The following is a 13,731-nucleotide window of genomic DNA, read 5'->3' on the forward strand; positions in this document are numbered from 1 at the left end:
AAGGTGCTGCCGAGGGTGCGCCTCCCCCCGGCAGCTTGGGGGCTGAGATGTGGACGTGCTGGCCCCCGAGAACACTGCCCCGTAGACCATGTCTCAACAGATGAGGTAAATGGCAAGCAGGCACCTATGAAGGCCTCTCACGAGCAGGGGTGGGCCTGGGGTCTGAGCCAGTTTCCAGCTCCATGACTCGGAGTGGCAGGCAGCCAGCTGGAGCCAGCCAGCCACTGCAGAGCACAGGCGAGTCACCTAGCAGCCCCCTAAGGCCTAAGCCCGGTGGGCCTGTGACTCATGCTCCTGTGGCTTGCGTGTTGAGGCTAAGGCACAGCAGAAGAAGCTGTCAGCCAACCACGCTGCAGGGGAGAGTGGTCCAGGCTCATGGGATCTGTAGAGCTCCAGCAGAGTCCCCAAGACCTGGCCCCCTCAAGCTCCTCTGGAAGACCCCGTGCCTGGGAAGTGGGGGTTCAGAGGAAGCTGCCAACACTGACTTGTGGCTAAACCACCAAAGAAAGAGTCAACGCTCATCTTTATTGGGCAAGGCTGGTCACATGCCAGCAGTCATGGCTCTCGCAGCCCTTGAGACCCTGAGACAAGTAGGCGTCTGTCCACACTGCGCAGACGAGGCAACTCCGGTCTGGCCCCAAGTCAGCCTCGCTGCTCACTCAGTCCCACTCTGGAGTCCAGCTGTCATCAGTGCCATATCTTGATGTCGCCTCCCCAGGAGCAGGTGCCAAGGACGGAGGGAAGCACAGGGTGGTAAGTAGTGCCGACGCAGGCCTGAGTGTGGGCCTGCAGCGTGCACGCGCGCCTGGCCGTGCGGAAGCTGAACATGAGGACCCGGCCGTCAGCGCTGCCCGTCACCAGTAGATCGCCGCAAGGAGAACACTCGCAGCCCACAGCGTAGCCTTCCACCTGCAAGGAGCAAGGGTCTCTTGTGAGGTACAGACTGTCACGCCCACTGCACAGAGCTGCCAGGGAGCAGAACTGGGCTTCCCAGCCAGCATCTCCAAGCCCATGCTCCTTCCCGAGGTACAGGGCCTTTGCCTGGGCCCTGCCTCACAAGGCGAGTTCAGGAGAGTCCAGCCAGGGCCTGCAGCAGCGCCGTCCCTGACAGTCACCAAGTCCTGCCCCTTCCGCCCCAACCAGGCAGGCCTAAGCACCAAAGAAACGGATGTGGAAATGGCCTCCGGGACTGCTCCGTCCTGCCCCAACTCCAGGCCTGAGGCCAGCTGTAGGTCACAGGGCACGTGGCCAGCAAGGGGACAGAGTAGGATCTGCCGGGTCAGAGGGCCATGCACCCTGGAGTCCTATGTCCTTCCCCGGTGCTGTCTGGGGGGGACCAGTGCCCAGCATGAGTTAGACTGGGGGGGAGGGCAAGGAGTGGGCACCTTGTGTCCTTCATAGCGCCGTCTTCTGCTCATCCGGTAGGGCCACACAGCAGAGAAGAGGGCCAGGTAGTTGCCATTGGTCTGTGCCAGGAACACGGGCTCCCTGGGGTGCAGGGTGAGACTGGGACAGGTGTATCTCTCCTAGGACACAGCAGGGTGGCAAAGAGCGTCACAGAAGGCCCTCCCGGCACTCTGCTGCTTGTGGCCAGCCCCGCCCCCAGCCTTGGGTCTGCCTGCGACCACAAAAGCACAGGTATCTAATCTCATTGTTCAACACCAGGAAAGGCCAGCATGTCCCCACACCTGGTTCCAGTACCCGCTGAAGGGCACCAGCACCGTGGTTTTAGCCCCAGTCCTACTTCCCATTTATAAAGGAGCAGGGAAGCCTTATAACAGCAAGACGTTCTTGTCGTGAAGTCCCTCCCCTCTGACCTGCTGCGGGGTCCTCCGCAGCCACAAGGTGCAGAGTCGGGCAGGATAGGGGCAAGCAGGTGGCACTCAGGTGGAGCTCCTGCCCCAATTGCCCCTGCCTCACCTGGCCCACTGCAGTTCTAAGTCACTGTCACAAGCAAGCCCAAGTGAGAGGGCAACGGTGGGTTGGCTGGAAGAGGGTGCCTATCACAGGTACAGGGGCCACTCCCCAGCAAAGCCAGGCTGGAAGGTGGGGTACCAGAGGCCGACAGCTTGGCACAGGGCACTTCTGGCTGCCCTGCCACCCTGCTCTTTCAGGGTGTGTTGGGGGCCCGGCACGGTGGCGCAGTGGTTAAGGTCCTCCCATATGGGCGCTGGTTCTAATCCCGGCGGGCCAGCTCCCTGCCTGTGGCCTGGGAAAGCAGTCGAGGACAGCCCAAAGCTTTGGGACCTGCACCCGGAAGAGGCTCCTGGCTTCGGACTGGCATAGCATCGGCCGTTGCGCTCACTTGGGGAGTGAATCATCGGACGGGGTGTGTTAGGGAGCAGGCAGTCCTCCAGTCCCTCCTGGCACCTGTTCCTCTAGAGACAGGAGAAGGCGAAAAGAAGGTGGCTGTCTACATGGCACATATTTTTAAATTTAGGACAGAGGAACCAGAGATTAAGATGATGAAGATGATGATCATGGTGGGGATGCTGAAGGTGACATGGTCACATGGCAGTGATTGCGGTGGTGGTAACAGAGGCAGTGGCCCCGGTGAGAGAACGGTGGCATGGTGGTGCTGACGGTGACAGAGTTGGGGATGGGGGTGAGGAAGCACAATGGAGCCCTCTGCCTGCCTGCTCCATGCTGTGCCCCTCAGGGGACCCCCCCTGTATCCCTCTTATCATGATCAGAACCGCTCTAGGAGGCCAATGATATCACGCTGCAGATTCCTGTGGGGTAAACAGGAGTCAGAGGCTGAGGCATGGCCCAGGGCCTTCACCTGCAAAGTGGCAAAGCCAGGATTTGAACTCAGGGCATCTCAACTGAGTCACACTGCATGCCCAAGTCACAGAGCAAGGGAGGGCCGGAAACCCCTTCTGCTCAGCCTCTTGGGCCACATGACCTGAGGGGTGACCATGCTTGGACTGAAGGAAGGAGAGCTGCCTTTGGGGACTGATCTTTGCCTAACCCACCATGGAGCCCCTCCCTACAGAAGTGGTCCTGAAGCTCCAGGCAGAGGGAGCAAGACCCCACGGGGCTCCTCACATGGAAGATCTGGTTGGAGATTTTGGCCGAGGTGCGAAAGTCCCAGGCGATGATGGTGCGGTCAGCGGAGTCCCGGGTGGAGGCGTCTGTGCTGCTCAGGAACTCGGAGCCCTCCTGCAGGAACAGGATGTCCAGGGTCTGCTGGATGGTCGCTTTGTAGCCTCTCACCACCTGCAGGGGTACACTCCGCTCAGGCTGGCAGGCCAAGGCTGCACTGACCACATGTCCAGCCTGAGCAGCCCCAAGTTCCAGTAGGCTGCTGTGGCCCTCCTGGGAGGAGGCTCAGGGTCTGACGGGGCACCTTCTCCATCAGACTGGGCCTCCTGACAGCTCCTGGTGTGCAGCAAAGGCGCCAGGGACAGGAGGGGGCACGACGGACACAGCAGGAGCCCTCCACGTGGCTCCCGTCCTCTGAGATGGTCTTGCTTCTGAACATCGTCACATGGCTCAGCTCACAAGGCCAGGACCGCTGTCCCTGCAGGAGCACCAGCGACTCGGGGAGCAAATGTTCCTGGAGACAGGCCATAAAGCCAGGAGCACGGCCCATGTTTCAGCTTTAAAGACACTTTATTTTCTGAGCATTATCACCGATATTTCTTAGCCCCCTGTCTTGTAAACACTACTAAGCTTCATTCAACTGGTCTACTTTGCTTGGAGAACTGCACTGTACTTCTGTTCTAGCAGCAAAAGTCCTCGCCTTGAACACCCCGGGATCCCATATGGGCGCTGGTTCTAATCCCAGCAGCGCCACTTCCCATCCAGCTCCCTGTTTGTGGCCTGGGAAAGCAGTCGAGGACGGCCCAAAGATTTGCGACCCTGCACCCACGTGGGAGACCCAGAAAAGGTTCCTGGTTCCCGGCTTCGGATCGATGCAGCACCGGCTGTTGCGGTCACTTGGGGAGTGAATCAATGGATGGAAGATCTTCCTCTCTGTCTCTCCTCCTCTCTGTATATCTGACTTTGTAATACAAATAAAGAAATCTTAAAAAAAAAAACAAAACGGTTTGGGGAAGTGGCAGGTTCCATCAACAGCACCACTCCGGGCTGACCTGATGAGCCCAGCCTCCTGTAGCCCCGACCCTGGCTCACCAGCTCCTGCGGCGCCACCATGTGGCCACAGCAGGGATGCAGCTCTCGGGTTGGCCCCTTGGCTCTGCAGGCTAAGAAATGAGCCATCTTGAATTTTAAAAATAAACATTGGCATTCACCACTTTCAAACTTTTGTAGATGACATTTTTATTATTATTTTATTTTGATTGTAGATGATATTACTAGCTGCCATTCACATGAAGTGCAGGTTAGACCCAGGGGTGCAGGGCGGGAAGGGGTGTGTGTGGCTGAGGCCCCTTCTGTAGACAGGCCCACTAAGGCTCGTGGCCACTTGGGGTCTGTGGGGACTGCTTCAAGGCTGCAGACCTTCCCAACTCCAGCTGCTGTCCTGAGGCCAACGGACTTGATCCAGGTGCCCTCGCCGGTGGCCAAGCAACACACCACCAATCCTCTTAGCCTCTCAGGCACTGCTTGTAACTAGCTTGCATGGGGAGCTGTGTAACCCCGGGCGAGAAGAGAGGCTGGCGCTGTTCCTCCATGGCCACTCACAGCTTGCCTTCCCCCATGCCTCAGGACTCCCTGACCCTGTTTTACTCTAGGGCAGCCCCAAGCAACATAGTTCCAAGTCTCATAGAGCAGGTGGGTCGAGGGGAGGCTCCACCCCTGGCCAGGAGCCCAGGGGCCACATCCAGCTAAGATGGTCCAGCTGCTGGAGCCATGGCCCGGGCTAGCAGGCTAGGGCACACTGTCACTGTCCCAGCCCCTGTCCTGGTGAGTGAGTCAGCAGGACACAGAACAGAGATGGGCATGGTGGCACACAGGTGAAGTCACTTGCTTAGGACACCCAGCTCCTGTGCCACAGTATGTGGCTGGGAACCCTGGAGCGTCTCCCAATTCCAGCTGCTAACGCGCACCCTGGGCAGCAGCAGACAACAGCGCACATACTTGGGTCCTGGCAACCCAACTGGGAAACCCAAACTGAGTTCTTGGGTCTCAGCTTTGGTATCGACTAGCCCTGGCTCTTAGGGCACTGGGGAATGAGCCAGCAGATAGAAGGTCCCTCTCTATCACTCTGCTTTTGAAATTAAGATAAATAACACTTGAAAATGAAATAAAAAATAGCTCCACCCAAGGTGGCGTCTGGAGCAGAGGTCCCCAGCATCTGCCACAGTGGGGGAGAGGTGCTCCAGAGCCATCTGTCGGCCCTGTCCCTTTCTGTTCCTTCAGCCCCAGCGAGGGTCAGGGCTCATCTCACTTAAACCACCCTCCCTCTGGGCCACCCAGGATGCCCATGGCCCTGGGTTGGGTCAGAACTGGGCACTTCTCTGCCCCCTCCCACTGGAGAAGAGAGGAACAGGGAGTAGACAGATCCAGAACACCCACTGCCAAGAGGAGCAAGCTGGGCCTGACCTGTGACTCCGGCAATGGCCCTGACCTGTGACCCTGGCCATGGGCCTGACTTGTGACCCCGGCAATGGCCCTGACCTGTGACCCTGGCCATAGGCCCTGACCTGTGACCCCGGCAATGGCCCTGACCTGTGACCCTGGCCATGGGCTCTGACCAAGCACCAAGGCCCCATAGCCACGGAGAGCACCTGTGGGTAGGCAGGTCCAGCTCCCTGCTGGCAGCCTGGAACCTCCATATCTGCAGGGTATGACCCAGGAAGGATGCAGGTGGGGGTTCTCCCGGCTACTCACAGGGCACCTATGACGTGCCAGCCACTGCCTGGGGAGTCACATAAGTGACCTCTCGACTTCAGCTCCCAAGGTGACCTCTCCTAGGGTGACGTGCCCTCCACATGCTCCCAGAAGAGAAACTTTCCAAGGAGGGTGCAGACTGCCGTCAGGAACATTTTCTGAGAAGGGATAGAAATGGCCCAATTCATTAGGGCATCGTAAAAGTGAATGGCTGGGAAGCAAGCTGTGTGACAGGCGATGCCTGCGGATAACGTGCTGGCAGTGGGAGGCTGGCCTTTGGAGTGATCCTGCGAAACATGATTTACTCGCCGCTGCAACTGCTCGTGCCCCAGCAAAGAGCAGGGGAGCCGTGTGTCGAGCTGCTGGGTTTTACGGCAACCTTAATTACGTGGCAGCTGGAACATCTCGTCCCAGGAAGGCGGGGGAGGGTGCTTGGGACAGCACCGCTGGGTGTGACTAGAGACTTGTTGACTGGCGGCCCCTGCTGGGGAAGTGGATTCTGGCTTGGGGAAGACAGGGATGGGTGACAACCTCAGGGGTGACAGAACCAGCCAATGTCCCTAAAGTCAGCCATTCCCACGAGGGCAGACGAGGGTTGCTGTGGGCTGCTGCTGAGTCGGCAGAGGTACGGACGGCTCTCCTGAGTCCCTTCCTGTCTAACCTGGGCTCCAGGACCTGCACTGGGGGCAGCAGTGGTGTCAGGACATCTGGAGACTTGGGGCTCCAGTCTGACTCTCTGGAAGGTGTTGTTTATGAATAGTTGTCCACGCATAGACACATGCTGGGCTGGGTGAACGAGTTGAATTATTCTGATTCCTGATTTTGAGACCTTACAGCTTTGGGGGATTTGAGGATGAAGCAAACGGGTGAGGACTCTGAGTGTCCATGTGTGGCTGTGTCACAGTTAAGTGGACAGGCTGGAGAGGTGACCGAATAAACCAACAGACAAGGGAACAGAGGGACAGCGAGTTCGGGGCCTCTGACTCTCAGGACCCGCCTGACCCTTACGGTTGAGCCCCACACCGAGACCCTGCGGAGGGGGACATGCACAGGTGTCTGATGGGGGCCACAGCGGAGCTGCTGAGGACCACAGTGGGCATGGGAGGAGAACAGAGGGACTGTGCTCAATGCCACAGCACCACGGGACACCCAGAGGCCGGAAGGAGAAGGGTGTCAGGCAGGAGGGCCGGAGGCAGCTGCCTAGGGACCCAGGCCTGCTTGGCTTGTATGACTCAGCTCATGGCCCCTGCATTCAGCGTCCACGCGTGTGAGTGGCGGAAACAAGACTCGGAGCTGAGGGAACACCACAGGCACTCTGCCCAGCTAAGGACTCGGAAGCCTTCTCCTTCCGGGTCAGCCAGCATTGATAGCCCCATGTGGGGTGGTGAGCTTCCAGCTAGGCCCCTTCACCCCGGATTTCCAGCCTTTTTCCAGGAGTGCAGAGTCCCTTTAAATCACACAGAGCAAAGGAGCTTGTTGATACAAGCCCTCCAGGCTGTAGGAGAAGTCGCACACAAACACCCCTACACACCAGAACACGAGTGCCTGGGAGGGGCAGACACAGTGTCTGAAGCCAGATAATGAAGCTTTATGGGAAAACGGGCGTGTGAGCAGAGTTCACGGCTTGCTCATACAAGTGCAGCACACATGGGTACTGAATAGGGACACTATGTCCTGCTCCTCAACTAACCACACCAGTCAGCTTGACAACACGGCCAGGCATGTGCCAGGCACCCTGCTGTCAGAAACGCACAAGAACCCCTGGGGTGGATTTTGGAGCCTCGGGGCCAAACCACACACTTCACTCCTAAGCGACACACAGCCTAGCAACCCGCTTCTAACGACCAATCCAAAAGTTACACAGCGAATCCCAAGACACACACAATGTACCCAAAAGTAGCACTAGTTCTTTTTTAAAAGATTTATTTTATTTATTTAATTTTTTTGGAAGGTCAGATATACAGAGAGGAGAAGAGAGAGAGGAAGATCTTCCGTCCATTGATCTACTCCCCAAGTGGCTGCAACAGCTGAAGCCAGGAGCCCAGAGTCTCTTCCGCGTCTCCCACACAGGCACAAGATCCTGAGGATCTGGGCCATTCTCGACTGCTTTCCCAGGCCACAGCAGGGAGCTGGATGGGAAGCAGGGCTGCCGGGATTAGAACCGGCGCCCATATGGGATCCCAGTATTTGCAAAGGGAGGACTTTAGTCACTAGGTTACTGCGCCAGGCCCAGCAGCACTAGCTTTTAAATTTTTTAAAATTATTTATTTATTTTTATTTGAAGATAGATTTATAAGAGAAGGAGAGACAGAGATAGAGGTCTTCTACCTGCTGGTTCACTCCCCAGATGGCTGCAATAGCCAGAGCTGAGCTGGTCTGGAGCCGGGAGCCAGCAGCTAGGAGCTTCTTCTGGTTCTCCCATGTGGGTGCAGAGTCTCAAGCACTTGGCCCATCCTCCACTACTTTCTGAGACTATCAGCAGAGAGCTTGATGGGAACGGGACATGAACTGGCACCCATTATGGGATGCCAGCACTTATAGGAAGAGGATTAGCCAGTTGAGCTATTGAGTCACCCCTATTTTTAGTTTTGTGGTTTTTTTTTTTAAAGACATTTATTTGAAAGGCAGAGGGAGACTGACAACGAGACGTGCCATCTGCAGGTGCATTCCCCACATGGCTGTGATGGAACAGCACACAGCTGTGGTGGGCACCGGGGGTGGGGAGGGCACTGCTCTGCCCTGGGCTATGGGAGGTCTGCCCTGGGAAAGCGGAAAAGCGCATGGCAAAGAGACAGGAGGTGGTGGGAGTGCAAACAACTGGTTACCAGGAACCGTGGAAGTCACAGCGGACTGCTCCTGGAGAAGGGACAGAGAAGGGAGGCAGGCTCCGGGCAGAAGGCGGGTTATTTGTCAAAGTGTAGCCCATTCTGTAGGTGTGGCTCTGGAAAAGGCTATTCATTTTTTCGTGTAAAGAGCCAGGCAGTGAATACGTTCGGGTAAATGAGCCAAAGACGGTCACAGTGTGTGTCACGGTGTCTGCATGAGTCTTAGAGCTCAAGCGCGCTATGAAAACAGGTCAAAGACCAGACCGGGCCTAGACTGTCATTTCCAACCTTTTCCCTAGACCTTTGTATATATTTTATTAAATTATACAAAGAAATCGACTTAAAAAGAAATCTCTAGAATGCGAAAGCAAAATTAAGCAAATCAAATTAGCCTCGTATTGATCCGGGAGCATGAGCACGCAGAATTCTGAAGACTGAAGCACGCTGACTCAGTGTCCGACCGTTAGCTGGAGATGCGGTATTAACAGACAACCAGTAATTTGATGGCAGCGCCTGAGTGAATGTACTTTGTGAAAAACAAAACAAAAACTGAGAGAAAAAAACATAAAGAATTACTCTTTTAAAAAAAATTAATTGCTTTTGGAAGGCAGAGAGCTAGAGAGGCAGACAGAGAACCCAGTCCCCAAATGTCCCCAGGGCGGAGCGGGCTCTGTCCCCACACAGGGACCAGCTCAGAACAATAAATACTGCCAGGACTAAGAGATAATGAGGGGGCAGAAATGTAAATTCACCTGAAAGAAACAGGAAAGCCCCACATTTTTCATATGTAGCAACAGACTGTCCAAGACTAATACGGCTGAGAGAAAAACATCCAAGTCCCTAAGTGCACCCGAGGGCACTGGCACCCCCAAATTTTAGCCAGTATGTCAAAACACAGAAATCACACAAGGCCAAGGGAGGAACCAACACAGGAACCCAGTACCATTGTCGCCTGGCCTCTGGGCCAAGATGAGGCGTGAAAAGCCATTCATGCTCCCACTCGGAAATGAGACAAAATTTGCCCCGGAAACAGGGTCTTTTGGCTTCCAGCAAAGTCTAAAAGCAAGCTTCGAGAAGACCCAATAATTCCTAAGCAACACAACTGCAGTCAAGAGATCTTAACTCTGGCAGAACAAGCCAACACTGAGTGTGGGGAGCCACGCAGTTGGGTCGGATGGCATGGGTGTGTGATGAGCACCGCTCCTCAGTTAGCAAGGCTGCGAGGAGTTTCTAGCTGCGTGGCAAGGCCCGGCAGAATGCCTCTGGTCACCTCATTGCTGCCTCACCCATTGTATGGAACTCAATCACCTCTCTGATATTTCATAAAATTCTTCTGAGGGTGTTGTTGTTGTTTTTCTGCTATGTGAAGTGATTCCTGTAACTGGTATGACACCTCAAATTGATCTATCATGTTATGATAAAAACACCTGTAGTAACGTAAGGCTATGATACACAGGTAAAAGTATACAATAATACAATTGAGCCCACTATGTTTCCAAACATCCTGTTATGTGCCCACTTTTGTTCTAAAGTTTGCCCTAGTGTAAGTAATGTTTTCCTTAAGAAATGGCTTGATAATATCTTGCAACAGACAGCAATCATGGAGGTACAAAGAGTTTGTTTACCATGCACCTCGAACTGTTACAACACATGATATGACGCATTTTAGTTTCTTACCACAGAAAACAAAAGTATATGGGGCATTTTTTATAAGGAAATAAATGTGAACCCCGTCAAATTGGCTTAAAATCTCAATCTTATATTGGCACTTATATTTAGGGAAAGAAAACAGTTTATAAAAATCTTTATGTTATATTGGCACTTATATTTAGGGAAAGAAAATAGTTTAAAGGAAGTTTCTTGTAAGAGGCCCTCTGTTTGTAGATTAGCTGAATTGCCTTGATCCCTTTCACTGCCCTTTAACAAAAGAATAAAAAACAATTGAATCAGCACTAGGTGACGGTGACCGTAATTAATGCATGATTTGATTATAAGATTTAGCAAATAATCTATGTTATATGCTTTTATAAAATCCTTTTACTTATGATCTTTTAATTCTGTATTCTTAATATTTTAATCAATATTAGTTTGTGTTTAGCAAAAATTGATTTTGAGTATAAGTAAACTACTTGTCACTATGTAACCACATGCGCTGCCAACCGTGGAGTTCCTGGCTTCAGCCAGGTGACTGCAGGTTTCAATGAGTAATGGTTTGTTGAAAATATTTTCCTTAGGATTGTTTTTTTGTATTCTCTTAACCATGAAGTAAACATGAAATAATTGGATATTGTGAAAAAACTTGTGATGATTTATGTATAAATAAAGAAGGCAACTTTTCTGAGTTGTCCATTATGAGCATCAAGCCATAGTGGTCCGTGTCTTATCTCTTCCTATCATCTCGCCGATCCACGCATCCTTTGCAAGCTCTCAGTCAGCTGGAGCTGGTCTCTGGCAACTGAGCTTCCATCAAGTAAAGTGCGTGAAGTCTGGCACCCAACCCAAGGGTAGCAGACCTGGACAGCAGAGGAAAATGTATCCCGTGATGAAGGTGGAAAAAGTCGCGGACTGAAGCGAGCCTGAGTGACTAGAAGCCCAAACTGTACCCAGCAGGTGGAGCTCGGCGGGCCCGGGAGACCATCCGTACGAGCCTCCATCAAATGTGCAAAAATGAAATAAAACAAAGGCTGCTCTCAGAAGCAGATTAGAACTGATCTAAGAAATAGTGAGGAAATTAGAAAACAGACGAAGACCAGAAGTACCATGAGCTGTAAAACAAATCCCCCAAAAGCCTGGAGAGCGAGCCTGGGGCGGGGTCACAGAAGGAGTGACCTCAAACATCCCAAACGTGATTAAAATGAAGAACTCACAGACAACAGCCACCACAGCAGGGCACATCAGAGCACAACATGGAAGACCAGGGCACACCAGGGCGCACCAGGGCATACCAGGGCACAGTAGGGCGTAACAGGGCACACCAGGGTGCACCAGGGCATACCAGGGCACAGCAGGGCACAGGAGGGCACACCAGGGCGTACCAGGGCACACCAGGGCACAGCAGGGCATACCAGGGCACACCAGGGCGCACCAGGGCACACCAGGGCACAGCAGGGCACACTAGGGCACAGCAGGGCATACCAGGGCACACCAGGGCATACCAGGGCACACCAGGGCACACCAGGGTGCACCCAGGTAGGCTGCGTGAGCCAAGGATGTGGGGGGAGGGAGGGCAGGGCCACAGCCTGTTCCCAGGAAAAAAAGGGGGAGGGGTGGAACAGCAACTACCAAGAGAAAGAGTGTTACCCTGAAATTATTTCCACGGCGCTGGTCTCTTTTACACAAAAGACAAAGTGAATATTTTCTTTCAGACACATAAAAGCTGAAATAATGTATGGTTAACAGACTCAAAATGCACAAACTGCTAAAGAAAGTTCTCAGGCACAGAGAAAATGATGCCAGATCTGAATTTGCAGGCAATGGAAATAGCAAAGATGTAGGGAGACATTCAATGCTTTTTTAGTATTAAGATATTTTAAAATTATTGGCCATTTCCAGCAGAAACAATAACGATACGTCATGGAGATTGAAGCATATACAAGCACAGTCCAATAGCACAATGTCCCAGGGGACTGAAATGTGTATATTGTCCCAAGGTTCTTAAGGAATATGACTTGCAAGTAGACAAACCTATCTTTCAAAAAGCCGTAACACATAAAGCCACAGATAATAAAGCAACCGAGACGGTAACAGGAAAATGAAATAATGTTAGATTAATCCAAGAGAAAAACAGAAAAGGAAGAGGGGCAGAAAACAGAATACCTTAAAAAAACAGGGAGACAGCAGATTTTTAGCCAGTCATATTAATAATCACATTACATTAAGACAGGATGCATAAAATTGTTCAAAAGAAGAGACTGTTAGAAAGGATTAAAATGTAAAAAGCAAGACCTGGCTATAAATGACCTAAAAGAAGCCCACTTAACATATATTACAAATAAGCTAAAAACAAAAGAGGGCCCAACGCAGTAGCCTAGCGACTAATGTCCTCGCCTTGCACATGCTGGGATCCCATATGGGTGCTGGTTCATATCCTCGCAGCCCTGCTTTCCCATCCAGCTCCCTGCTTTTGGCCTGGGAAAGCAGTCAAGGACGAGGACGGTCCAAAGCTTTGGGACCCTGCACCCACGTGGGGACCCAGAAGAAACTCCTGGTTCCTGGCTTTGGATCAGCTCAGCTCCAGCCATTGCAGCTTCTTGGGGAGTGAATCAACAGATGGAAGATCTTTCTGTCTTTTCTCATCTCTGTATATCTGACTTTGCAATAAAAATAAAATAAATTTTTAACTAAGTAAATCTTTTAAAAATGTAAGAAGATAAGCCATGCTAACAATAATTAAAACAAGACAGGAATGCCCATGGCAGAAGCAGAGTTCACAGCAAGCAAAATTACAAGGGACAAAGCAAACTGTTTCACAGTGACCAAAAAAGTCAGCTCAAATTCCTTACGAGAACTTAGCAATACTAACCATTTATATTCTTGATAACATAGCTTCTAAATAAATGCAGGAACTCCAAGAATCTAAAAAAAAAAAAAAAGCAAGGAGACAAACCCCTCTTCAGAGTCACAAATTTCAACCTGTTTGTCCTGGCTGGTTCCTCCCCAAGACTAAATGCTAGCACATCACACAGGCCTCAACAATGTTCAAAGATTCCAGTATGTTCTGTGACCACAATGGAATTAAATATCAAATAAATAACAAAGGAATATTCCCAGGCGCTCGTTTCTAAACAGTCCATGATCCAGAAGATATGAAAAACGGAAACTAGAAAGCACTTTCCATTGAATGAAATGAAAACACAAAGTATCAAGAAGTGTGTGATGTAGCTGTGATTCCTAGAGGAAAGCTAATAGCTTTGAATATCTGTATTAGAAAATAAAACAAGTGTCAGACAGTGACTTCAACTTCCACTTTAACAAGATAGAAAAACTGGGCCAGCGTAATAACCCAACTGGCTAATCCTCCACCTGCAAGTCCTGGCCCCTATGGGCGCCAGTTCACATCCCAGCTGCTCCACTTCCCGCCCAGCTCTCTGCTTACGACTTGGGGAAGCAG

The 13,731-nt window shown here is 52.2% G+C and overlaps 1 protein-coding gene across 2 annotated transcripts in view; it reads right to left on the reverse strand.

Annotated features, from left to right (window-relative positions):
• Positions 1–506: 506 nt before the first annotated feature.
• Positions 507–13,731, reverse strand: part of WDR25 (WD repeat domain 25) — a 121,958-nt gene continuing 108,733 nt past the window's right edge. Inside the window, exons 5-7 of one of the 2 annotated variants that reach the window (XM_040975058.1) lie at positions 3,049–3,219; positions 1,386–1,526; positions 507–909 (exon numbers count right to left, since the gene is read on the reverse strand). In XM_040975058.1, coding sequence (XP_040830992.1) covers positions 688–909; positions 1,386–1,526; positions 3,049–3,219 — 534 coding nt within the window. In that variant the 3' untranslated portion in view covers positions 507–687. The remainder of the gene's footprint in view (positions 910–1,385; positions 1,527–3,048; positions 3,220–13,731) is intronic. The other variant, XM_040975059.1, reaches the window with a different exon arrangement.

This window comes from Ochotona curzoniae, unplaced genomic scaffold, assembly GCF_017591425.1.
Source record: "Ochotona curzoniae isolate NIBS_2020 unplaced genomic scaffold, NIBS_Ocur_1.0 contig_2688, whole genome shotgun sequence".
NCBI classification, from domain to species: domain Eukaryota; kingdom Metazoa; phylum Chordata; class Mammalia; order Lagomorpha; family Ochotonidae; genus Ochotona; species Ochotona curzoniae.